At 38.3% G+C, this 27291-nt stretch overlaps 1 protein-coding gene across 3 annotated transcripts in view; it reads left to right on the forward strand.

Annotated features, from left to right (window-relative positions):
* Positions 1–27291, forward strand: part of DPYD (dihydropyrimidine dehydrogenase) — a 360787-nt gene that overhangs the window by 74498 nt on the left and 258998 nt on the right. For all 3 annotated transcript variants that reach the window (XM_054833661.1, XM_054833664.1, XM_054833663.1), the window contains exon 4: positions 24967–25054. In XM_054833661.1, coding sequence (XP_054689636.1) covers positions 24967–25054 — 88 coding nt within the window. The remainder of the gene's footprint in view (positions 1–24966; positions 25055–27291) is intronic.

A 27291-nucleotide genomic window follows, 5' to 3' on the forward strand; every position in this document is an offset into this window, starting at 1 on the left:
AAACAAGTGCTAAATCAAGGTTTATACTTATGTGACAAAATTAAAAGCTTTAAGTATGTCTGTCCAATGAACGCTGATATTTGTTGTCATATGGTAAGTTGTGTTCTCATTATGGATTTCCCAGTGGTGCTTACAGACTGTATTTAAGGAGAGAGAGTATGGGTTTGTACAGTGCTTCTGCCTGGTGCAAGTTGGTATATACCTCCTCCTGAGTTGACAGCTGCTGCAGTAATTTCAAGAAGAATCCATGTTGCCTTCCCTGTGGCTTCTCCAGGTGCTTACAATGCCTGAAGGAGGTAAAATGGCACTAACTTTTACAGATGTCAACATCTGCACCAGAGTAGGGCTCTGTTGATTAAAACTTGAATAGTCTAACACCTTAACAGTAATTAACCCAAACTACTTGTGACTGTGCAAATGACATTTCATGTTACAGAGAGCTTCTTCCCTCCTCCTCCTCCCTCTGAGTTTTAAAGGAAATCATCTGTTTGTTTTACTGGTAGGAACCCAGATAGTTTTATGTAAAATATTTCTAAGTTTCTTAGAAATATTCATTGAAAAACATTTTTTAATAATTATCTAAGTCATTCCTTGAATTAATTGAATTTGTTATATAGTCAGATTATTCAACATAGTCATACTTTGAAAACTAAAAAGATTAGGATTAAACTATTATACACGAATTAGACATGAATGTTGGGACTACAACATTCACTTTACAATACAGATACGTATAATTTAATACTACATAGTGTGAACAAATCTGTAGGTTTTAACTTGCCTGCTGTGTGGACATTACAGAAGATGCATGGTCTGCTCTGCTTCTCTGTGAGCAGTAGACACCTTGCTTGTTTTAAAAGCTCTGGAAAACACATCTGTCTCTGTGTGGTCAGCGTTGTGTATTTTCTGTACACTGGAACAAAGTTTCAGACACTACTTTATGTAGCAGAGGCTGAAGCACCACAATTTTGTTCTGGAAAAGTGACTGAAGAAGGCTGCAGCTTCTGGGTAACTGACCTAGAAATGATAAGCAGCAAGGTCTAATTAGGGAAGTGCAGATAAGATTTGTGAGAACTGGCTGTGTGGGAATTGCATACTGGCAATTCCTCCCCACCAAAGAGGTAGCAAGTGTATGAAAGATGTGTATAGTTGCGGGTAAACAGCTGTCCAGCTTCCAAATTCTTCTGGGCAGCATCTCACGGTAGATGTATTTGCAGACAAGCCTAGTTAGTTATAGGTTTTAAGTAAAACTGTCGGGAGGAACTTTTCTCTTCCGACGTCACTCCTTTGGGTCATGTATTTGTAGTCTCTGTAGGAGCCTACAGTACTGAGGGTTGTGGAGTCCCACCCTGTCGGTGTCTTCTGTTAACTGGCAGCAGCTTTCGTTTCATACTTTGAACTGTGACTTATACCTGGGGACATTCTGTTTTTCAGCTTTCCTTGTTTTTTTGGTCTTGATAGTCTTGATAAACATAGTGGTGAAATCTGCATATTACCTGCTCGTTTGCAGAAGGGAGAATAACTGTATTGGTCTCCTGCAAGCTTGTTAGAAAGAAACTCATGCAGGATGTGACTGCCTGCCACTTACTAAGTGTTCCAGATAAGTATTTGCCTGGGTTTGGACAGCATTTAAGATGTGCATGTATCTATTTCAAAGAGAGATGTAAAAGCACCAGCGATTTGATAAACTAGCTTTTAGGGTGATGCTGCCCTCCCCAATGTGGTAGAACAGCACTGCAGTTGTGCTGGGCAGTCAAGGTAGGGGACCTTAGTTCAAGTGAAAGGCTGCTCATATTATTCCTGGGTCTGCCATGGCTTGGAGCTGGTGACCTTCAGGGCATCCTGCAAGCATCCTCTGTGTTCCCAGGCTTTTCCTGGAGGAGGGGAAAGCTGGCAGGAACTTTCTGCTGTGGTCATTCTTCTAATTGTTTGTTTACATTAGGATTGATATGTTAAAAGGTGAAGGAAAACGTGAAGAAAAGGTAAACAAGATATTTGGAAACAGGCTTAAAATATGTTAGGTATTATAGACCAAAATAACTTATTTTAGGGTTGGTTGTTTTGGTTTGGTGGTTTTTTGGGTTGGTGGTTTTTTGTTGTTGTTGTGGGTTTTTTTTTTTTTTTGCAACCAGGATGTCAGCCTAGGATTTTGTGATGGTGTTGTAGCAGCTGATGATAGGAAAATTTCAAAAAGTTCCTCTTGCATTTCTTCTGGACTCATAAATGAATGGCTGCAGTCTTAATTGATTACCTGTTCTTTTATAGATGAAAAGACAGATATTCAGTCTCCAAAACCAAGTTTAGTGTTCGGCGGAAAATGTTTACATTCATGTACCTTTCTTCCCCCAAGTTACACTAATAAGACTGAGTTACATTTTTTAGAAATTAATATAAGCTGTAAGTATTGCCTTATTGGCATAATTTTGTAAATTCAATATTTTCCTTTTCAGAAAAAACCCTATGCAATACCTAGAAATTACACTATTGAAAAATTGTTGCGTAGCATTTGAAAAGTGAAACCGTCTTTCATGTAATTCTGTTCTCAAAAATGGATTTTTCACTTAAGATGTAGGAGGGCATCTATCAATGGCCATAAAAATAAAGGAGTAAGGAAAAATGTTGTAGTGAAGCTATTTAGTAAGAATGCATTTAAAATCCATACGAATTATCAAAAAAATAAAAGAAAAAAAATCAAGTTTATGGCAGTTGACAGTGGTATTGGTCAAGAAAATATAAAGAAACCTCTGAAGTCTGGAAAGAGCGATACCGAACATAGCTATAAATGAGTTTCAGTCCAGGAAATTGTCAGCCTGTGTCTGGAGACAGACACTTTCTGAGATACAAATATTCCGACAGAGAAGCTGCTTTGTTTCAGGAATACTGGGAAAAAAACTCTTGAGATTTTAAGTGATGTAAAACATGTCCTAATTCTACTACATATTTGAAAATGATTAGCTGCATCTTCAGTGCTATGGCAAGAAGGGGGGAATTCCTTACCGTGCAGCCAGAGCTCTTTCAGCTCTGCGTGGAGCCGGGTGCTGGCGCAGCAGAGGGACCGAGCTGTCACGTAGCCAGCAGGACGTCCCGCTGGAGCGGGTCTGTGCTGTGAAACAGGTGGTGCTGCCGCCCCAGGGACCACCCTTTGCGTGCGTGCCGCTTGCACGCCTCGGACTGGATGCAGGCTGGAGCATTTGTACAACTGCAGCTGGAGCACTCTCCTGGGAAACTTGCTTCTGAAGTCCTCTGCTGATCCAAAGTGGTAACATAGATGCACCAAAAAGGCAACGAGCGGCGTGCCCGTGGCCCTGGTATCGTTATACTTAAGCGACCAGTGATGCTCACAGCTGCTTTGAGAAGCAGTACCACCCCTGCATACTGCAGAAATAAAATAAGACAAAGATTGACCTTTTCTAGATTATCCAAGCAGCATGCTGAAGAACTTGAAACTGGAACGAGCTCTTGAAACACCATTTCACTTCTAAGCCCTAGAGCAATGAAATTAAAATATTTAAAAATGCAAAGGGTGCTCCTGAGCTGATAGTCAATTCATTTCCACGTGCATTTGCTTCGGTAAAAGTAACCCCCATATACACAGCACAGAATGTGTCTTATGGTGACTAAGCTACGTATTATTATTGGAACAAAGAGAAAACAACCACAGATAGGTATTTTAAAGATACCAGCAAATGTATGGAAAATTAATTGTTCCTTACACCATCATCTGTTCTGAATATGATGTATTACTGTAGCATGTGTGCTTTGTTGGTATTCATGAATACTGCAGTATTTCAAACACTTGTACACAAAAATCTTCCTTTACTTCACACACAATGTATTTTTGTATCACTGTCAATAAATTAATATGCAATATTCTCCATCTAATGTCTTGCAATTTGAAGTTTCCTGACTGTAGAAGCCGCACACTACTCCTCATAGGGACATTCTTGGAGAGTTTATCCTCTCTTAGTGCAGAATTTCATTTGAAACACGTACTTTGCAGCTCAGTTGGTGCAGCAAGTTACAAAAACTTCCCCTCATCTAGCCCAGCTATCTGTAAGTTGGAAGTTCTTTCTAAAATTATCTGTAGCAGCTAAAGGCAGCTTTCAGAAGGGACTGATGGTTAGAGCCATAAGGGGTTCTTCTCTGGAGTATTCCACTTTTTAGTTGCTCTTTGGCAGTGTGGGCTCTGTCAGAAAGATCCGTTTATTAACATGCTGGCTGAAAACAGGGAAACTCTGAGGACTATCATCTCTGAGCCTCTCTTCGTATCACAGATGGTTTAATTTAGAGATTACTATATTTTGAATTTACTGAAATAAAGTATTTTGAAATAATTTAAAAGTCTGATTAGATGGAAGAGTTTTGTTTCCTTCTCACAAACTCCCCTTTTATTGAATACCTTCAGAGTTATTCAATAGAATTATTAGATACCACAGTCACACTTCAATTTCACTTTCATTCTCTAAGTGTACATCAGACAGATGGATGCTTTATATGACAGGTGAAAGTGGAGGTTTTCTTCAGGACGGTTTCTTTTCAAAGTTGTTTATTTGCAGAGTGCAGCCTCAGGATAGCACTAATGCTTTTGTTAGCAAGTGATTTGTGCCAACCCCAATACAAAGAAAACATTTGATTTGTGCATTCTATTGTAAACAAATGTGCACATGCTTGCTGTCTTCAGACATGCCGTATTTTATCAACATGAGGCATCCTTATTTCTTTTATTACAGTGTGTAGTGAATGCCAAAGGTAGCAGTGTAGCAAGTTGTAATAAAGTGTTATGAAACGAGTGAGAAAGTTACCTAACATTAAATTCAGATGAGAAGTGAGAGTCTACCACGCAGAAAGTGTCTTCAAAATGTTGCCTACAACTAGAAAAGAATTTCTTTGTGTTACTCCCTAAGAAATATGTGTGAATATTCTGTTTGGATTGCTATTTAACTAAAAAAGAAGAGAGCTTCATGTTAATACTGTTTCTGATAGGTTTGGTAACATATTTGAGTGGGTTAAATTATGTTGTTCCATGTGGTAATCACAGTGTACAAATCACTATGTTCAGTGTGTTTTGAATGTAGGCTGTTAACGCTCATTACCTTCAGGTATTTATTTAAAAAAAACCCCACAAACCAGAACTTAGATGTAAAATTAAATTACTATTTAATGTCATGATGCAGTATGTATACCTGCTAAATTACACCTTATTCTTGTTAGAAAACTAACACAGAACCTACTAGATACTCCCTGTATGATTGCTATTTTGATATTTAGATCCAAGAGATCAAATTGATGGGAGAATCATTAAAGGAAAGAAATTTTAAAAATTAATCTGTAGGATTTCTCGTTAGTGTGAGAGCATACTGTTTATTGCAATAATTACTGCTGTAGTTAGATGCAGTGGAGAAAAATGTCAAGTGAACTGAATGTTATGAACAATGTAAAGATACCCAGTCTTTCCTCATTACCAGCAATTTCAAGCGTACTTTCTGCTTCTTTCTTTGTCTAAAGAACCAAGCAAATGAGACTACTTAGTTTTCTGAAAATAAAAAATACTAAATATGAAATTATTTTAATACTAACAGTAATTTGGCATATCTTCAAAAATTATCAGAGAATTGTAATAGTGGTGGTCATAAGACTTGTCTGAGCTATAAGGAAAAAGTAATATTTAGAGACTTGAGATGTCTCACAAGTTATACCTCTGTCACCCTAAATAGAAAAAAAAATATTATTTGGCATAATGCTGATATTTACTGTTGAGACTACTTCTATATCTAGCCAAATTTGAAAAACATTATATTCCATACTATGGAATTTTGTACTAGAAAGCAACTGTGACATGCAAAAATATAGTTTGTTTTTTAATAATTGTGTGCAGTTTGTTCTCATGCAGATGTTAAAATCCATACAGTTACCTTGGTGCTCTAGTCAGTGTTCATTCACAAGTGTGTGATATGAACACCAAAAATTGATGTAACGTGATGTTATTTATTAAAGCATTATTCTTTTCGCAAAACAGATTTTAAAAATCTCATCAAGGAACTCTGAAACTCTATGACTTCTCAAGGTACTGGTTCTCTTTACAGGTTATTTTTCCTTTAAAAATGTCTAATCAATAGGCCTCTGACTTCAACAGCAGTCTAAAAATGAAACTTTGCTTTTTTCCTGTCATATTAATGCCTGTGACAAGGATTTTTCATCTGATACTGAGCAATCTTCCTGATGATCAATGACATGGTATAAAGTCCAGGGTAAGTCTTGAGTTGCCTTCACTCTTCAGAACAAGCACGACTAAAAATAGCAAAAATGTTGCTGTAATTTCACCTTAGGGTACAGTTAAGTTAGAGACAAACTTCTCATTGACATCCTTGGGACCATGATTTCTTTTGCTTGCAGCAGCTGATTGAGAGTTCTGCTCTTGATCAGGGTTGCTTTTAAATAAAAATTTTCAGAAAGATTTTTGTAAAATTGAGACAACAGCATCTAACTTAATGGTCCAGGGGAGCACCCAGGAATGAGTGATAACTCAATGGTTTCGGTATTGCCTTGGAGGCTTGGATGCAAGCGGTCTCTGTGCTGTAGGCTACTAAAAGCTGCTGAAGTGTTCTGTCTTAGTCCTTTGTTGTCAGAACTGAACTAATATTTCTTTGCCTTATAGCTGTGATGGGGAGAGAAGTAAAAGCCGGGAGTGAGAGATGCTCAGGTGCTGTGTTGATGGTGACTGCCTAGGTAAATGTAGGGGGATAAATATAGCGTTTTGGATGGGTGTGAACTTGCCTCACCTGAGTTCAGAGTTGACTGGTTAGCACAGAGTGAAGCTGTGGTTAGCATAGCTCTGGGTCTGTGATAATAAGCCCTAGGGAGGGCATGCAGAGAGAAATTATCTGCGAGTAGACAGTTTAGATATCTCTTGTACAATCACAGACTCACTGAGATTGGAAGGGACACAGGGAGATCGTCTAGTCCAATCCTCTTACTCAGAACAGCATTGACTAGAGCAGCTTGCTCTGAGCTGTGTCCGACCAGGTTTTGAATATCTCCAAGGATGGACACTCCACAGTCCATCTGGGCAAACAGAAAATATTAGATGTGTCAGCACCGTCCTGAGCCTAGGTTTACTGGCAGATTAAGAAATGGGCAGAGCTAATTCTTCCACATGTGGTTATGGGCACTGACCTAGCTATACCACTTCCAGATCCAAAGTGAAGGGTTTTGACACTTTGCTTTCACCTGCTCTGCGTCCCCAAGGATGGCAGATCTGAACAATGCTGGGGGTTGGGCAACACGCTGGGAATCAGTTTGTTATATTGTCAGGGCTGCCGAGGAGATGTCTTAAAGTATAAGGCTCTTTCACTTCATTTAAAGAACTACCTTTCTGTCTCCAAAACTGTAGCTGATTTTCCATTTTCAGGTCGAACACTAATCACTGGAGTCACAATGCAGACAACTTTTATGTTAGCAAGAAGTCATGGTTTACAAAATAGTATTTTTGAAAATGGCTCATTGGTTCATGATACTTGGTTCAGGTATCAGCGCTTTTGTCTATTGGTTAGTGAGGCAAAAGATGTATCACTCATTTTAAAGCTATGGTAATAAGGCTAGGTTCTAAGCCTATGAAAGAAATGTTGCTGGTCTCTGTTAAAAGAGTAGCGATCTGTGACAGGACAGAAGAAATCAGACTAGCTGTGTTAGAACAATATTGCAGAAATAAGTTTGTCAAGTAACCGAAGATGTACCCATATGAAGATTTAGTAAAATACAGTGTGCCCTTTCATAAAACATAATGTAAAATTAAACACTTGCATTTTGGAATGTGTTTCAAATGCCTGTTTTCTTTTAAAAGGAAGATGTGGAAATTGGCACTTTTGAAAAATCAGCAAATTAATATTAGTATATTTACAACAGAACTGTGTGTCTCTGAGCTGGTCCCAGAATTAGCGGCTGTAGCATTCTGAAACCCTTGGGCTCTGGGGATAGGTTTGGCTTGACAAATTTGGCCTAGGAAGGTAAGTGCCTGTGTTAGTGCTTGGTACTGTTGGTTTTTATTTTTCTCTCCCTTTTTCTTAATCCATGTTTCTCCCCACTTAATTTCCCTCCCCCCCACCCCCCGGCCCCTGGATACAGTGTGTCAGTAATTTAATCTCTTATTTCTCCAAGAATAAGGTGATAATGTCATACTTTATATTCATGGTAAATTAATAAAATATTTAATAGATACTAGCATGAGCCGTTATGAACTGACTATGTAAAAAGGTGGAATACTTAATTCATGGATTCACATAATTCATGGATGCTGACTAAACTGATTTCAACTCTTTTGGTCGAGATGGTTTGTGTTCCACACCTTACCTGACGTATATTGTGAGAATATGGAAAATGCTGAAACTCATGGGTTTTTTTTTTTTTGTTTTAATAGATAGAAAGAGAATATTAAATCACAGCATCTGAAAGTAAATCTGATTTGTTTGTTCTGTTGGAACATGGAAATTATTTGAACTATTCAGTATTATTGGTAACATTTGATTGTGAACTCTGGTAGTAGTGAGATAGATGCGTTAACAAAAACCCTTATCCCTCCAAAAATTATGGTGAACCATTACTGTCATGCTTGCAAAGCAGTACTGTGAACTATACTTGAATGATTATTTGGCTGAATCTAAAATCAAAATATGATGTTTAAATTTTGCGATGGAACCTGCCACTATTTGAGATTTATCTCTACACAGTGACTTAGGCTTATACTATGGAAAAAGTGTGTGTTAGAGAAGGATTAGGACAGGTATAATATTACTGATGTGGAAGTAATAGGATTCATCCAGCGAAGAAATTACTTCAGTTTAAAATATATGAATAGATAGTGCTATCAGGAGCTATTCAGAAAAAAATAGCTTTATATTTTCATGCTAAGCAGAAAAATGCTGGTGATAGTATAGTACACTCACCAGGCTGATGTTGAGAAATATGTCAAGAGGTTGTGTAGAGCTATTTTCAGGTTCAAAATAATCACCCTAGGATTTCATTTGACCGTGTAACGTTTTTTTTATGTTTGCAAAGGCAACAAACATGCAATGTAAAGTATAAATTGAATGCATATTTTTAATTATGTGCTAGAAAATTACTAATGATAGGGAGACCCTTTTATGAATTACTGAATTGTGCAAATTAGCAAGAGAACAAACACAATAAAAAAGAAGAATATCACATAATGTACTTAATCTGTTTTGACATTTGTGGTTCAGCATTAACTGTTTAGGCTAGTACATAATCTTGCACCATGCTAGTAAACATACTCAAGTGTATTTAGCAAAGATCATGCTGTGCTATCAGTAGAGCATTTTGCCAGAGCAGTGTCACTCCTTCCTCTTTGCTGAAAAATGGGAGGGTTATATTGCCTTATGTAGTGAATTGTGCATATTTCTATTGCTTTTGTTTGAAACAGTGGACAGTTTTGTGCAGTTGGGTTTTGTAGACACAGATTAGTAGAACTTAGGTTGCTGGGTTTTAGCATGTGCAAAGCACCAAAATGGATTTGTGGAGAGATCTTTCAAAAATACAGACAAGAATTCTGGTCTTGCTTACACTGATTTTGATTTTTTTGGCATTTGGGGAATTGATTTTTTTATTTCTCTCTTTGAGAGAGAGCTGTCAAACTCCTGTCTCTCTGAAAAGCTCCTGGTCTTTGAAGAGGCTGACGAGGCTAGTCATGGATGAGGAAATGAAGGGATGAAGAGAAGACAAAGAGCTTTTACTATTCTTCATTCCTGTCTAATGCAGAAAGACAAACCTCTCATGACTGGCAAAATATCCCATCTTCTGATTATGCAAAAAATTGCTTCAGATTGTAGAAAATGATGAGTAGGGGCTATTTCCAAGAATGTGTTTCTAGTCATAGTGTGACTAGTACATTTCAAGCCCATAGTGAAATGGGAAATTAAAGAGTGGATAACTATCCTTCTGCTATTCTGGGCTTGCAAAGGAAAAACAAATTCTGTTGACTGAATTACAGGTGACTATCCTTTACTTGCATTTGTTGTCTTCTGTTCCACTGCTTCGTGTTGAGTAATTGAACGCATATCAGCGGCACAACTAATACACAAGTTATCAGCGTTGGTTTGAATTTATATTGATAGTCTTTGTTCAGCTGCATAACTTTAGTCAGAACTCATAGACTGAAGATGGAACCTACGTAGTTTCTGGCATCGTTAGGTACGTTTCTTGAATGAGCAATGTTTAACACCATCCAGCCCCTCATAGAAAATACAGCCCTTCAATATATCTGAATTGGGGCTGAAGTGGGATTCTGACACAAAGTTATCTTTCCTTCTGCTGCTTAAAATTTAGAAGCCATTATCAAGTTGCCTTCATGCAGGTGAGCTAACTGCTTTTAAAATTGCTAACCAAGTCAGTCCTGACCAAGAAAGGAATCTGATAAAGCAGCACCATCATTCACAATCAGTCTACAGTAACCCCAAATTGGAATATATCCTGCTGAGATCAGAATCTGGCCGAGGAGGGGGGCAGAACAATAACTAGGCTTGCCTGTTGGCTTGCCAGAGCCAAGGATGCAGGAATGGAGCGGGCTGACAGTAGTAACCATCAAGGGGGTTCTCCTGCTGGCTTCATTCATGGTGAGAGCTGAGGTCCAGGAGAGCATTGAAAGCTTTTAGCCACAGTAGTGCTCAGGCCAGGGAGAGTGGTGGCTGTGCAGTGATAAAAAGGGCATGGGTAGAGAGCCTCAGGATTCTTACTGCAAAGACCTTTAATAAGAGCTCTCCGAGTCTTCTGAGAAGTGTATCCTCTTCTTTTGGCATTCATATAGATTAGAGAAAACAATTAGCAGCCCTCACTCTTACGGAAGAGAGACACTGGTAAGGAAGCTATACTTGTGATTGTGTTGATATCATAGGCTGTATCGTACTGTCCTATAAATCCTGAGGCATGAAGCTGCTGGAAGTTCTCAGATGTATTCATCAAACCCTAACGCTTCTGGGTTAGAAAAGAGCAACACTAAAATCACAGTGTCTAAGTCTGGGATGCAGGAACAACTGGAAAGTTGCTAATGTGTACTGTGTGTGTTTTTGTGTAGAGAGAGGAGATGCTAATGGAGGGTGGAAGAGAAGCAGCACTTCGTACTGATTCCTAGGCTTTCTGAAATGTCTCTGTGTGACTTGACTGAGGAATCTTTGTCAAGTAGTTTTTATACATATCAATTTTAACATTTTTCTGTAATTGTTTTCAAATAACTGCATAAAAAAGAATTGCCAAAAGGCAGACATCTGCTCGTTTGTAGCAAGAGAAACTATCTACCAAAAGAGAATATTTAATTCCTTCCAGCAGGTTTTTGAAAATGCAATGCCTTTGGGAAATGGGAAGAGAATGCTTTTTCAGTTGCACTACATTTACAGTCCCGGGATTGCTAGATTTGTTGTAGGTCTAACAATTGGAGCATATACAAAGCAGTACAATGCCACATATTCAAGTGATCTATCAAACCATGGTGAATCAACAGATTAACGCTTTTTTTAATTCATCCTAAAATTTCTGTAAGCTGCATTTCTGAAAAAAAAAAAACCCCAAAACAAATAAACTGTGTTGGGTTTGCGTGGCAGGGTTTTGGTGGCGGGGGGGCTACAGGGGTGGCTTCTGTGAGAAGCTGCTAGAAGCTCCCCCTGTGTCTGATAGAGCCAATGCCAGCCGGCTCCAAGATGGACCCGCTGCTGGCCAAGGCCAAGCCAATCAGCGCCTTTGTGATAACATATTTAAGAAGAAGAAAAACACTTAGAGAGGGAGAGCTTTTGCAGCCGGAGAGAGGAGTGCGAAGATGTAAGAAACTCTGCAGACACCAAGGTCAGTGCAGATGGAGGGGGAGGAGGAGCTCCAGGCGCCGGAGCAGAGATCCCCCTGCAGCCCGTGGTGAAGGCCATGGTGAAGCAGGCTGTCCCCCTGCAGCCCATGGAGGAAGGATGAGGGGGTGTAGAGATTCCACCTGCAGCCCATGGAGGACCCCATGCCGGAGCAGGTGGAGGCACCTGAAGGAGGCTGTGGCCCGTGGGAAGCCCACGCTGGAGCAAGTTCCTGGCCGGACCGGTGGACCCGTGAAGAGGGGAGCCCATGCCAGGGCAGGTTTGCTGGCAGGACTTGTGACCCCGTGGGGGACCCCACGCTGGAGCAGTTTGCTCCTGAAGGTCTGCACCCCGTGAGAGGGACTCCATGCTGGAGCAGGGGAAGGATGAGAGGAGTCCTCCCCCTGAGGAGGAAGAAGCGGCAGAAACACCGTGAGATGAAGTGACCGTAACCCCCATTCCCCGTCCCCCTGTGCCGCTGAGGGGGGGAAGGTTGAAGCCGGGAGTGAAGTTGAGCCCGGGAAGATGGGAGGGGTGGGGGGAGGTGTTTTAAGAGTTGATTTTATTTCTCATTCCTCTACTCTGTTTTGCTTAGTAATAAATCAGATGAATTCCCTCTCTAAGTTCAGTCTGTTTTGCTCGTGACGACAATTAGTGAGTGATCTTTCCCTGTCCTTATCTCGACCTACAAGCATTTCGTTATGCCTTTTCTCCCCTGTCTAGTGAATGAGGGGAGTGAGAGAGCGGCTCTGGTGGGCACCTGGCCTCCAGCCAGGGTCAACCCACCACATAAACAAACCCATTTCTTTTAATATTTTCCAGACAGCACTTAACTGCTGAGCCATCCCAGAAAATATATTCATTCTTATGCCATTAGCTTCAGTATGAGAAATGTGACAAATACTTTGTCTTTTATATAATCTTCTTAAAAGGATGTGAAAATTCTTCCTACTTAGGTTGCAAGATGTTTTTGTGTCTTCCTTATAGCAACAAATGTTTGTCCTACTTTTGCACACACAGATGAACTGATGTGGTCTAGTTGCCGCCTAAGCCTTCTTGACATTAGCAGGGCAGTGCCTTTTCTGTGTTTAGCTAATAGATGGAGTTTTCTTTGCCAATATATGTCCACCTAAAAGGCCATGCTATAGCATTTAGAAATCTAACCCTTTTAAAAAAACGTGTTCAGATGGTTGTATTTGAAAATTCATGTATATAACAGTCACATTTTAGATCCTTTGGGTACCGTTATTTTAACTAGAGTCCTTTTATTTACCCTAATTTTGGAGTGAATGGTGAGGTGATCAAAATAGGGATTTAATTTATGAGGAAAATTAATACCTGTGTCAATCCTGTAATCCTACATAACTTGAGAGATATGTGAACTCTTAAATTCTTTAGTTTACTTATCTCTGTGGGAAACTTCAACTGCAGATAGATAAGCAGACATAAATTTGCCATTTTTAAAGGCCATTATTCAACATAGTGGGAGAAATTGCAAAGGTGGTGTAAACCTGTTTAGTCACCTAGTCCAGCCTTCTGCCTATGTAACTTTACAGTAGTCCTGGCTGGTGAGACTTTAAATGTTGACAGCTATCTTATATCCCCACTTAAGTGGTCTGCATATAGGAGTTTTTCTACTCTGGATGAATGAAACTGTGACAAGGCAGAAGTATGCAGCGTGGTGCTTCTGTGAATCAGCCTTGCCATCAAGAGAGTCAGGTTCTAAATTTGTTTGGTGACCACTCAGATTGATAGAAAGTGAGTCTGCATATTAGCACTACTGTCTCCATAACTTTTGGTTTAAAAAAAAAAAAAAAAAAGCTTTTTGTATTTAAATTATGCATTGGCTTAATGTAAGTCAGGAGAGTGACTTTTGGCTGTCATTTGTTTGCATCATCATACTGTGAATGTTGTAAAATTCTTCACAGTGAAGGTGATTATAGCAAAATCTAGATATAGCACATACATACCAGTCAGTCTTAATGAGTTAGTGTATTTGCTTCTAGTAAACAAACAAGACTGAATTTTCAACTATCTACTATTGAAATGTTACTTTAAATTCAGGATATTAAGAATGCAACATTAATTCCTAGTGTAATTTGTAGAAGGTTTCTCTTTGTGCTGACCTCTGTAGTTTGCCTATATGATTTCTGTTATTGTGTCATAAAGCTCTTTTCAGTTGTTGAGGGGATACCAGTTTTGAATCTTTTGGAATCAATTTCAAGTAGAAAAGCAAAGTCAAATAATTCTCTTAAACAACAGAGCAGGAAAGAAAATGTCACCTTTTTAAAAAGATGCTTATATATTATTAACAGGGATATATTATTTTCCTATGGCTTAAAAATGTATAAATGATATGCAGTTTAGAAAATTAGAAGAAAAATAGCAAGTATGTTTCCTTTTTTCTGGATCTTGGTGGCTGAGCATTATTAAGAAGTGACAGTGTTACTTTTTAAGGTGTCTTAGACAAATCTCTTTATTTGCAAAAGAAGATAGAAGGCAGTCATTATACGCATACAATTTCTAGAGAAAATATTAAATCTTAGAATTCTCTGCTGAATTCTTGCAGTTTCTACACCAGTAGATGCTCTCAGGGAAAGACATGAGGAGTGGCACATGGTTCTCAAATATGTAGCTGCACCAATTTTGAGGTGAGGACACTGGACCTGTTCCTACTAGTTTGGATGCTGGAAACTCACTTTTGGAAGACTTGCGTTAGGTTGGTTTAACAAATCGCTTAAGGGCTTTCCTTATAAGCAAATGAATGGTCTGAGTGCTACGGGGGACTACATATTTTAAAATAAAGCACAGTTAAGCAGTCTGATAATGAACTAGAGTGTTCACCATCTGGCAGGACTGAGCTTTACTAAGGATACTCTGGCTACAAGTTTTAACATTTGGAAAAAATTGGTTGACTGGGGTCAATAACTTATCTCCTGCATGGGAAGAAGCATCTTTATCAGGTTCACAGTGGAAATGTGACTGACCTCTTAGTTTTCTAATCTACAGTAGCAGCCAAAAATGTTATTTTTTTTTTTCTACAAGTCTGAAAATAAGGGAAACTGAAACTTTTGAAACTTTTATTTTGAATGCAGAGTTCAATGAAGTAATTTGTGCTTTTGTCTGCTTCCCCGGTACGCTCAATGCAGGGTCAAAGCCTGCACAAACTTCCTTGGTCTTTTACTCTCTTTCCCTCCTTCCCCCACGCCCCTGCTCCTTGCTGATAGCACCAGGGCTTTGGGAATGGTGGGAACGCTTTGTGTGCGGAGAGCAGGGAAGTCTGCCTTCAAGTGGCTGGATTCTAGAGCAACATCAGGTCAGTTCTCTGGGCAAATGGCAAGATGATGGTAAAGACAGAGCCGGAGAATTCTTTGGAGTTCAGGTCCTAAAAATAAGGGAAATGTTAGCTTATTCTGCTGTTACTGCCTTTCCTGAGACTACTTCTCCACAAAGGTTCTTTGTTTAAATCACTCTTGCGTTAGCTGTAGTGGAATTGCTGGCGTGCCTAAATCGCAAGACAGATGAGCGTTAGCACTGTTGTTCGGATCCTTAGAGTGTCTGTGGTGCTGTAGTGAGGAAATCAGTTTCATCTAGGTTTGCAGTTTTTAACTGAGAACATTTTCTTAAATTTTCAATTAATGCGTTTCAGTTACATTATACTTTATCACAGATTGTTTATATACAATATTATTAAATGTATTGAATGTTTTCAGTTCAAATAAATGGTAGATGTGTGCTCCTGTTGTTAACGATATATTGTACGTGGTGCCATTTGTAAGATGTGCATAGATGATGAAAGTATTTTGGGAGAAAAAAATATCTGCGACTGAACTTGTAAAGTGTATTTTTCCTGAAGTGAACCCAAAGGAGTTCCATTGACATTAAGATAAACAGACAACAGGTGTTTCATATTTTGAAAAGGTGATTTACACAGGATAAGAATCATGCCACACAAAAATAATTTCCTCTCTCCTAAAAAGACTTGAAATAATCCTTGATATAAGTCAAAAAGTCTGTAACACTTCTGGGAGAACAGTCCAGGTGAAAGAAGATTATTGTGTACAGGGCAAGCTATAATAAAAACTGTCAGTTCTGTCAACCCTTCTGTCTAAGGTCTATAGAGGATTAAAAGGATATTGAACATCATGTAGCAGCTGTCTCCTGTGTGAAAGGGATCACTATCGTGGTGAACGTAAACGTACCCGTTTAAAAAACTCCATAAGGCTAGGTGTGGCTGAGCCACAAGTGGTTGGTTTGGCAGATGAAGCGCTGCTTTCAAGGACTTGAAAGAGCGCGGCCCGAGTTCTAAATGGATAGTTTCAAAGGCTTATTGACGAGTGTGTTTCCTGTGTGTCTCTTGCGCTACTGGAATAATACGGGATACCGTCAAGTTTGACATAATAAGCAACAAACTATATTGTGTTCCTGTGGTGTCGAAAATATTAATTAATATGTAGTGTGAAATGTAATCAGTGGTTCCAGAGAAGGTGCAAATTGACTTTGAACTACTTTTTTTTCATAACTCTGAAAACTCTGAAGTTTAAATAAAAATATGTAGTTGACAGTAATAAAAGCTTTAACTGTACTTCGTTTTTCTGGGACAGTTTAATAAATTTTGAATGTTGATTAATACTTTTGAAAACACAACAATTTCATAATGCTTAATAAGAAACAAGAAAATTGGAGCAATGCTTAGAATGAATATTGCTTTAAATCTGTAATATTTAATATTTTTTGTATTGGAAATTAAAAAAACGAGTTCTCTCAGTTTTGAAGTGAATGGGAGGAAATAGACTACCCAATATATCCTTTACTCCTAAGGTGCAGGTTTGTGGGATTTTTTTCTTTTTTTTTTTTTTTCTTTTTGCAAGAATGAAGTATGATAGCTATCCAGATTATGGAATGTATTTCCTATGTACAGGTAAAGGTGGCCATTAGCTTCTTTAGTACGGACTTCAATAGCTGCAGCACCTACTTTTCCCTAAGCATTCATGTGTTTGGCCAGCGATGTAGGTATAAACATAAAGCTGAAAATTAAACTCAAGATAAGTAGCTTTTTTCTTCTGAAAATGTATCCCCTACTTTTGTATGTTGCTAAGTTCAAAATTATTTCCTCCTACATTAATTTTAAATAACTAAATTTGAAGACCCAAATTCCCAAATACCTTTTCTTTCATTGTACAAAGCAACAGTCATTAAAGACCTTCTGGAAGGAGTTTACAAAGTCATTTTTCAGAGAGTAATGGCATTTGATGTACCAGCGTCCTGGATGGAGCAGAAAGAGAAGATTATTATTTTCAATAGCCCTTTCCAAAACATAGTATGCTGAATAACTGGACAGAAACTTTTCTCTCTTGGACATGAATGCAAGAAATGGAAAAGAATAACATTCAAATGAAGAATTAGAGGTTCATTTTGTGACTTAAGTTATAGAGGCTGAGGTGGAATAATTGCCAGAAGTAAAAGCGTGTAGATAGGTTTGACATGAGAGCTGTGTGGTACATCACGTACTTGTCAGGAGCTGGATGGTTGATGTATCCCATTTAAGATCCACCAGTAAGGAGCAAGAACAAATAGATTTTGACACTGATTGGACTTCATGCCTGTATACAAACTGAGAGCAAGTATATTCCTGCAACACAGCAATAATTGTTGGTGAGACATTATCATAACAACTTTGTTTTTTAAGTCAAAGAACTCTGAATGTTTTAGAGCAATAAATAACAAATAGAATATACAAACAAAGCATAGATTTAAAGATAATGTTAATATATTGCCCTAGTAAAACTCCAGAGAAGAGGTAGTCTGTGAGAGTAGTGAAGGAGCTAGTGAAAGGTATTCCATACAGTTTCTAGTACTGGTGCTGTTAAAATAAATATATTTTTTAGTAATAATACTGATTTGGTATGAGCTGCATATAACATAGTTACCAATAGAAATATGAACCATTTATTTGATCTGCTGGTTCACAGATTGAGTCTACAAGATAGCATAAGATGGTTGAAATGATTTGCATTATATATTAAAAAAATGGTTTGATTTCTGATACGTCAAAAGGATGCCACAGCTTTTCAGATTTGGCATGTTCTGATATACATGCTTTGTGCTACAATATTCAGTAAGCTGTGCTGTTTTTTCTATTTTTATTCAACTCTAATTTATACAGCAGTTTTATTCTGTAACATAAATTGGAGAAATACAATTAAAGTAATGATATACAAGCTCTATAAAATGAAGTGGGTGAAAGGTCTTTGAGGCTATATTGCAATATGTTAAGTGAAAAATTCTGTGACTCAGCGAAATGACAGGAGGAATTTAAAAGCAGACAGAATATAATTTCCCATGAACTGACTCAGAGCAGGCTTCTCGCCATGGGGCGGTGCTCAGAGCCCTACCTCTGAGCTGACTATAGAGCCGCTTGTGTTCCCACCATTTGGCAAGGGTTTAAGAGGAAATCCCACCAATCTGTTTTTCTTCTGGTAGCCACTGTTTGTGGATGTCTGATCACAGACCAAGATAGCACGGTCCTGAGTATGCAGAAGAGATGGCGCTTGGCAAAGACAGTTTTAGTGCAGGAACCTACCAGAAATGGAGCTTCTGAAGGGCTGGATGGCGAATGGCAAGAACTCGGAAGATGGATTGAAAAGTGACTGGTACACACTTTCCTACACCATTGTAATAAATACCTGCTGGCAGATGTCGGGTCATGCTTTTTTTGTGTTATCAACATTACCCGTTAAAATGGTGTTATCCTGAAGAATAATAAATAGTTATAGGACAGAGAAGTTTCAGATAAATGGGGAAAAAGACTACAGAAAACAGGAAGAAAGCCAAGCAGATGCAAAGGGGAGAGGAGAGTTTCTGCACTCAAGGGGGATTTAGAAGTAGATGAGAAAAGAAGAATTATGGTCATGTAGAGAGCCAAAGAGGAAAGGAGAAAGATGAGTCATTGATGAATGGAATGATTTGGAGTCTATGTCCATATGATTCACTACCTCTTAAGTGTCTGAAAATAACCTTGTCCGTAAGTGCCATTATTCTGCACTAGGGTAGGAGGTTTTTGTGTCTGAAGACTAACTTTCAACTCGGCATTTCTTACTTTCAATAAAAAGCACCTCCCTTCACCTCCTGTAGCTGCCAGCAGCAATGTCATATCTGTCTCTAATCCTGTAGAGTGTCTCTATTTAAAATTTGCTTTCTCTGGTCATCTTAACTTACTGACAGAGAAGTCGTCCCATTTTCTGTAGGTCTGCAGGAGGCTCACAGGACCCCCCAGTGAATGAAGAGGCAACAGTGATGATGTGGGAGTCTTTCCCTCTTTCTTCAGATATGAACTAGTCTTGCCAATTTCTGTGATACTGAATGTTTTGTTTCTTATGATTCGTATGCATTGCTAACAGGCTGGACAGTTCTTTTCCAGGATTACATATCCATGACCATGACACCTGCTTGCTTCTATAGTCTGTGTTCACTGCCTTTTATACAGTTTCTGATGCCCTTTGTTTTCAGAGATGTTTCTTGGGGATTATATCTGTTTCTCCCATGATCCAAAATTGTGTGTTCATAGTTTATTCTAATTTTATTTTGTCTTCATTGTTACATTGCACATACACAACAGAATTCTCAGCCTTGCATGTGAGAGTCCCTTTCTCTGCTTCTTGACTTTGAATGAAAACAAATATTACTCGAAGTATCATTTGTCTTTGGTACTCATCAAATCCTTATATCGACTGTTACAGTGTTTTGGTATTTAAACCTGGCAACAAAATCTCCCCATTGCTTTATAATCTTTTTCTCTTCTTCTGTCCATTGTGAAATTTAATGAACAGGAAGACAAAAGGGCGTAGGATTTTTTGTTTGATTGTTGGTTTTGGGCGATTTGTTTTTTTATATAGAAAATAATGGCAGCAAGTCTTTTTTTACAGCTGCCAGCAGCAGGTTCTCACCAATGGCTTTCCATTGCAGTAGAGGATCTTTAACCTGACATCTCTTTTTAAATGAGTATATATATATGTCCAAATCTCTGTTTAGGGTTGTTCTTGACCTTGTTTAAGTACAGCAAGATCAAATGGGGAGAAGACAGCCTAAATTCTGCAAGATTAGCCATAAGTGGCTAAAGGATTGAACCTCAAGAGAAAAACTTACGTGATGTTCTTCACTTCTGTCATCAAAGGCAATGGGCATTCAACTTGGGAGTAATAGATTTATTTGGAAACTACAGATTTATTTCTTCCTTACATGTGGCTTGCTTATTCTACTCTTTGCCATCCCCAACTCAGGATTTAGAGTGGTGCAAGAGACTTGGAATCAAGAAGAGCCTTGACATCAGAATTGTGTCTCCTGTGCAAACCGGCCTCTAGTTTGTTGAATGGAATCAGCTCTGCCATTATCTTAAAACTAATTGACCAAAGCCTCAGGAAGTCTATACAGAACATCATTATGAGACCTGTGTAAAACTGTTATGTGGGTATCTGGGCTACTTCTCTGAGTAGTGGATAAAGTTTCAGAAACTTCTGCAAATAGTAGTGCTGGAAGCCTTTTTTCAAAATGAATGTTTATGTCCTGCAGAAACTCACATAAATGGATTAGGATTTAATCTGCTTCTAAACCTCTGTCAACAGTAACCATGATAAAGGTTATTGGGCCTGTTTTGGGGTATATGAAAATTTGATAGGTTATCAGCAACGGTCCGTTGTGGAATATTACTCCAGATTATCTGTTTCACCCCCGGCCTTTCAGCATACCTGTGATTGCACTTCAGGTAATATTATTGCCAGTTAGATAGACAATCGTTCACTGCAATTCAGGTAATGATATAACTAAATTGCCCTTCTTTGTTTAGAAGCAAAAATGTGTTAAAAGCTGGTCTAGACCTAGAAATGAGAAATCAGTTGGTCAGATATTTTAACTTTAAAATAAAATACTGGGTAATATTTCAAGCATTAAATAATGCAAACTATTAATTGAAAATTAGTCTTGGCTATGGCTTCCTTTTCTCTTTCGTCTGTACACAAGAGTAGAGAAATGGTTTCTGATATAATTTTTTCCTAAAGAAAAGATATTGGTACAGATATTTGTTACTTTTTAAAATCCTTTTTCTTTCTCATTTGCTTTCTATTCCTTTTTATGCATAGACATGCCCCATGGTTTCTTGCATCTTTTTCCCCAATGGGTAGTATGTGTTCCAGAAATTTGCAACTTTTGTCTATTCAATTTTTCTTTTTTTATTACATTGATTAAAAAAAAAATCACTACTTTTGAAGTGTCTTTTCCTTTTATTGTCTTCAGATGTTTATCTACTGCTCTCTGTTGTGTTTTGAGGGGTTTTTCTTGTTTTACTTTTTATTAGTACCCATGCTATTAGAGGTCAATTGAATGAGTTTGTGTACATGCACAGTTTTAGGTGCTTATTTTGCACTGACAAAATTGATAGGTACAAACCTGATAGCTGGTGATGTTGAGCTACTGCATAAGTCTCCTTTGCATGCAGTACTTTGTGCCTGAAAGAGATTTACAAGCATGCTCACTTTAAACAATAATAAACAATAAATAACTTTAGTGTTGCAACATTTAAAAATAAGAAGTTAAAGATTTTAAGTTCACTGGGGATACATATGTATAATTTAACACTGTTCAGTAAGAGATGTAAATTTTGAGCTTAGATGTGTGGGAAACGTGAATTTCTGTCATATAGTCACAGGCATGTCTATAAAGCTATGCCAAATTATAATATTTGCATAAATATTTATATAAATATGCCATACTTGCATAGCATTTTGTAGGGGATTTATATCTAACTTAATTTACCATTTCACAATGAGACTGAGTTGAACCAACAGCTAAGTGCTTCCAAAATGGAAAATACCATTCCTCTTCTTTGAGCTCCTCACGTTGGGGTTTAGTGGTGCAAAGACTATGGTGTTGCCTTTTACATGGAAATCAATATGCATATGAAGTGAATATAGTATCTTTTAAGATTCAACGTAACCTACATGTTTCTAAAGGAGATGTTGTTCCATGGACAAATAGGGGCAAAATTGATAATAGGGTGTTTTCTGATACTTGGAAGGATTTTTCCTACATTTTTACTGAAATGCTGAGATACATACTCTGAGATTAGCATAGGTCTGGTTTTGTCTAATGCTCTTTATTTTTATGCAGTCCAGAATAGTGTGACCACTTAAAAACATGGCTGTTCCCTTTTGTGGGTTTTGTTTGGTTTTGTTTTGTCTTTTCCTAGTGAGCATGTAGCTCTTCATTTAAATTTGGTAGGAGCTAGCAGATGAATTAGAAATGTAATCTAAATTTCTAGTTTGTTGTTTACGTTATTTTGAACTAAAACCATAGTAATGGAATAAGCTTGTAAAATGAAAGGTGGGATTTCATAGGGTGGGAGGACAGTTGCAGAAAAAGGAAAGAAGAGTAGTACTCAATGTTTCTTCATAAGGGGACGTGCATGTGGAATTGAAGCTCATGGTAATTGTTGGCCTATTCCCTTAAGCACGGTATTTTGCTTGTGATTTTTGAAAGGATCAATCACTTGCAGCAATTTATGTAATAACTTTCTGGTGGGTGATTCTAATATTTTATTTATGCTTTTTGCCTGGTTCACCAGAATGCAATACCTTTTGCTCCTTGGTACAGTAAATGCACTCTGTAATATCTGTTATGGTATGGTCAAAGGATAATTTATTGTCAGATAGAAAAATAGGTCAACGCTAATGTCACTTGATGATCAACCCCCAAGTTTAATAAAACACCTCACCAGCACGCATTCTGCACAGTGCTTGATGTTTTATTAGGACTACAGTACCTTACAGTACCTAGCTATAGCGGGAGTGTAATTACTGAGCTGTCAGGGTGATAAGTGGGATTAATGGCAGCCTGGTGCACTTTAGTCTGCCGAGTGCTCAGAGAATCGGAAGATGGTATTATTATAAGAGAAAGTCTCGACTGGCATATTCATGGCACCCTCCCCTCCTCCCCAAAGCTCGCATTCAAGTTTGTGTTACCCACCCCCCCAATAGCTGACATTTTCAACAGCTGTTATTTGTGAACCAGCTCAAAATTCAAAAGAGAAATAATTTGGTGAAGATGCTTGCTAGCCACAACGGGTAATCTGTACACTGCCTATCCTGCTAGGTGCCATTCTAGTCAGTTTTGACAGAAGAGTGTTCTATATATAATCCACAGAAATGTATTTTATGTCAAGTGCAATTCTTTTGCTCTTGGATACAGGACTGTTGTACTGTAAAGGAAACCACATTCAGGAAAGGGAAGAGCAAAAAGTCATAATGGAATTGTTGCCTTTTTTAAACGCGTGGTTTTCCACTTCTGTTATTTCCTTACTGCCTACACAGGCAAAATGATCATCTGAGCCCTGAGAGTGGTGTATTTTGTTTAGTGTATCTCCTTTTATTCTGGCTTCTAGTACTAAAACTTTGCTGTCTTCCAATCCGCTTGGAATGCTAAGAACGTCCTCTTGAGTCGGTGCTCTGGCCGCACCAACCCTTTGAGGTGCCCCCGCCTGCCTTTGCTCGTTAAGGCGTTTACAACGCGTGCCTGTCAGCGGGCAGCGCTGGGCAGCCGCGTGCGTAACCGCCACCGCTAAACCTGCGGTGCTCTTCCGCCAGAGACCTCGGACACCCCGGCTACTTGAACTAGTAACCTGCTACGCTGTTGAAGCTGCGTTTGGCTTTGTCAGATTTCCCAGCTTTTGCAGCAGCCCGAGACACCTGTTTTCCTTTAAATATTTCCTCTAGGACCTTTTCCCCAGGACTACTTCTGTGAGAAGATCCAAGCGGCTGCTGCCGTGTGTGCCTTTGGATTTTTCCGGTGCCGTGGTGTCTGCAATACCCAGCTAGATGATAATGAATAGGAAGATGAAAGACTAATTAATCTTTTACTTAACTGGCTTTGCCTTCTCTCTTGTTCCACCCTTAATTGGAAAAAAAAAAAAAAAAAACCAAAAGCAATATGTGCGATTGACAAAGTCAGGCCAGTTTTTCACTGCAGATATTTCAAGCATTTCATTCCTTTTAATGTGCTTTTCATTTTTTGTGTGTGTAGTCCATAGGCCTCTTGCAGCTTTTCTGTGTTTGAAAACACTTCGTGCCAGCCAGTTCCATGGTATTGTTACCTGTCACTAAGTAACAATAATTAAGGTGGACTTGTGGAACTTATCTAAGTAGTTGTGCTCGGATAATTAATTTTATTTTCCATAGACTGTTAAAACCACAATTTACATAAATTCTGCATGTTAGTAAAACAATATTGAAAGAGCATCTGGAATAACTTAATGAATTCTGAGATAATTAGTAGCGTGGCATTTGACCTATGATAATCATTGATATGTAAAACCAAAAGTGTGTACAAATACCTTTGTCTTTATTAAAGAACCATTTTACTTCTTCAGCTGGCTTTTACCTTTTTTGTTAGGTTTGCTTACTGCAAATTGCACAGACTACCCTCAGGGCTTAATCCTGAGATGGGACTTGTGCAAGCAACTGGACCCGTACATCCTCATGGATGCCTATGCAGGAACAGACAGTAAATCTTTGCTACTTAGTATGTTTTAATATGCAGTTCAGTTTTGTCATTAGGGATGACAAGAAGAGGGTCTTAGAGATTTCAGTTGGGACTATGCATAAAACTACTGAATTGTTTTCAGAGGTCACAGACATATCACAGAAAACTCGTAGAAAAGTGACTTGAAAATTTATCAGCCATTCTTATTCTTAATAAATTCAGATTCACAGCACAGATGTTTTCAAATAGAAAACTAAAATGGTCAGAAGTTTAGCAATCTTGAATTCCAGGGAAAAAAATTACTTCTATGTAATTAGACATTGTTGCCTAATACTTAGACATGTATAGTCCATATGTTTGTAACTGTACCCTGCTGCCTTCCATTGTAAAGTGGAGTCAACAGAACATAACCAATCAGTGTCGAATGCAAGTCAATAATGATCATCTAGTGCTTTGAGGTTTTAAATAGAAATGTTATGAAAATGCTCTGTATTATTCCTTTGTGGCTTATCTTCTACCATGCTAACTTGAAAACCTTATGCTATTGGCAGCATTTGTATTCCAAGTCTCGTTGACACGTTTTCTTTTATTCCTGTAGATGCTTAAAGTGTGCAGATGCCCCCTGTCAGAAGAGTTGCCCAACTAATCTGGACATCAAGTCGTTCATCACAAGTATTGCAAACAAGGTAAAGTCAGGCTTGCAGTAGTACATGGAAGCAGATAACAGCAGTTACTTGCTGTTCTGTTAGTGAGATTGCATTTCAAGGTTTATCTTTGCAAAGTCTTAAAAAAAATAGTGTTTACAACAGATGCTTTAGGGTTCAACAGTCAGCTAATTTTTAATTATTTTTGCTGCTGTTCTGTGCCTGTACAGATAGTCTATAGTGCAAATCTATTTCTCTGTGTCACTTTATAGAGAAAGTATTTGGTTTTGATAATTTTCAAATATAATGATATTAAAAAGCCTGAGCGTTACAAGATAATTATTTAACCTTGCTGCTACCTGAGGTATTATTGTAGTTACAAACCTTTTCTTTCATGAAAGATTTTTTTTTTTTTTTTAAAGAAGTGATTATAGTTTAAATTTGCTTTGGGCAGAAATTTGACATGAAGGTGGTCATCTCAAGGAATGTTTTCTTGTAGTTTATAGTAAGAGGCTCTGGTTAATGCAAATGTAGTCAGTCAGACTATTAATAAAATACCACAAGAATACATTGAAGCCCCTCTTCGGAGGTGTACCTTTTTCTTTTTCTTTCTTAATAGGCTATTATAATTGTAATGAAATCTTAAAAACATTATTCTCATGTGTGGTTTACAAATGATTTTAAGAGTCAAAATAGAAATAAAGATGACTATAAAGTTGATACGACAAGATTAATTAGGCTGTCTGGGATAGCCTAAAGATGACTGGATATTGATTGCCCCATACCTTTTAAAACTTACCTCCCATCTGTGGAATCATTAACTGCCATGTGATTTATTTGTCTGTATGAGCCCAGCTATAGACTCATAATCTACGGGGGGTGCTGCAAAGATTTTCTGGCTGGGTTTTATGCTCAAACATGTCTCACTGTTAGGTGCAGCTGAAAGGGCCAACGCAGGTAAAGCTGAAGTGGGCAACAGCAGGGCTGCTGTGCGCGAGGTAACAGCCACGTTGCTTTTACTACGCTGCGTGCTGTCCAGAGAAGACACCGGTAAATTCTGCACCTTAACAAGAAACATTAGGATAAGAGGAGATATTAAGATATATGTATCAATTATAACATAACTATACGTTGATGTGGTTTACAGTAATTGGCATTATACCCAGCATCTGCATATAGACAGTTTTCTTATATAATCTGTACCCTGTCACTGCAGCGTTTATTTTCATGAATGCAGGCATCTGTTTGCAGCCATAATATAGTATGCGACATGTTGCTGCTTATTACCTCTTCCAGGCAAACTGAATGGAGAAGGTACAAGGCAGTAACGAAACTGCTAGTCTCCATCTCATCATTGTGCTGTAGTTTGTTTAGGAAACCTAAAGCAAATTTTATGAAAGTATTTTACCAGGATGGTCTTGTCTTAGTAAGGATTAGTTATGCTATTGCTTTAGGTAGGATAGGGTGATGCGTTGTTGAGGAAAGAAAAAGGGCCTGATTATCAAAACATAAAAGCTGGCAATAAGGAACCAGGGAAGATGGACTGAAGACTGCGACAGAAGATGGCAGAAGAAGAACTAACACCAGCAGCGTCCTGGAATGAGAAATTTGGTGGGTCTTTTAGCCTCAGGAATATAATGCCCCTTTGTGACTTGGCAGAAAAGGTAGGTCATTTTAACAGCTGATTCATTCTGAATTCTGTGAATCCATTACAGAGCAGAGAAAATCAACGTGGGATGACTGCAGAGCTTTGAGAGTTGTATTTGGGCAAAGGTATACTGGAATAATATTAGGAAGCTACCTCAAAGGTGAGAAGTCTTTGCCCTGCTGATGAAGCCAATGGGTACACTCTTACAGGTTTTAATAGGGCCAGATTTAACCTGTCGGTGAGGTGGATCAACCCTATAGAGTTTGGGCTGTTTGATAACTCTTTTAAATCATCTTGGAAGCTGCAGATGCTAGGTAACACTCTGATTTTGGTCTGAGCAGGTGACCTGATCACTTGCTGTTTTATCAGGAAATCCTGCTTTAGAAAAGAATTGCGGTATAGCACTAATCTCTCAGGAGATTTAACATTCTTGATGGAAAAACCTAAGTATCTTAGATTACTGAAACATACTTGTAGCCTTTCTTTTTGGACCCTATCAATAGCTTCTATATCGACTCTGAAACTAGTTTTTTTAAAAGGTATGCAAGGGTTTTGGTTACTGCTTTTACCTCATGTTGATGCCTGATAATTGCATAGACAGCAGGAAACATTCACACGCAAGAAGTTTTAA

The sequence above is a fragment of the Grus americana genome, chromosome 8 (assembly GCF_028858705.1).
Source record: "Grus americana isolate bGruAme1 chromosome 8, bGruAme1.mat, whole genome shotgun sequence".
NCBI lineage: Eukaryota > Metazoa > Chordata > Aves > Gruiformes > Gruidae > Grus > Grus americana.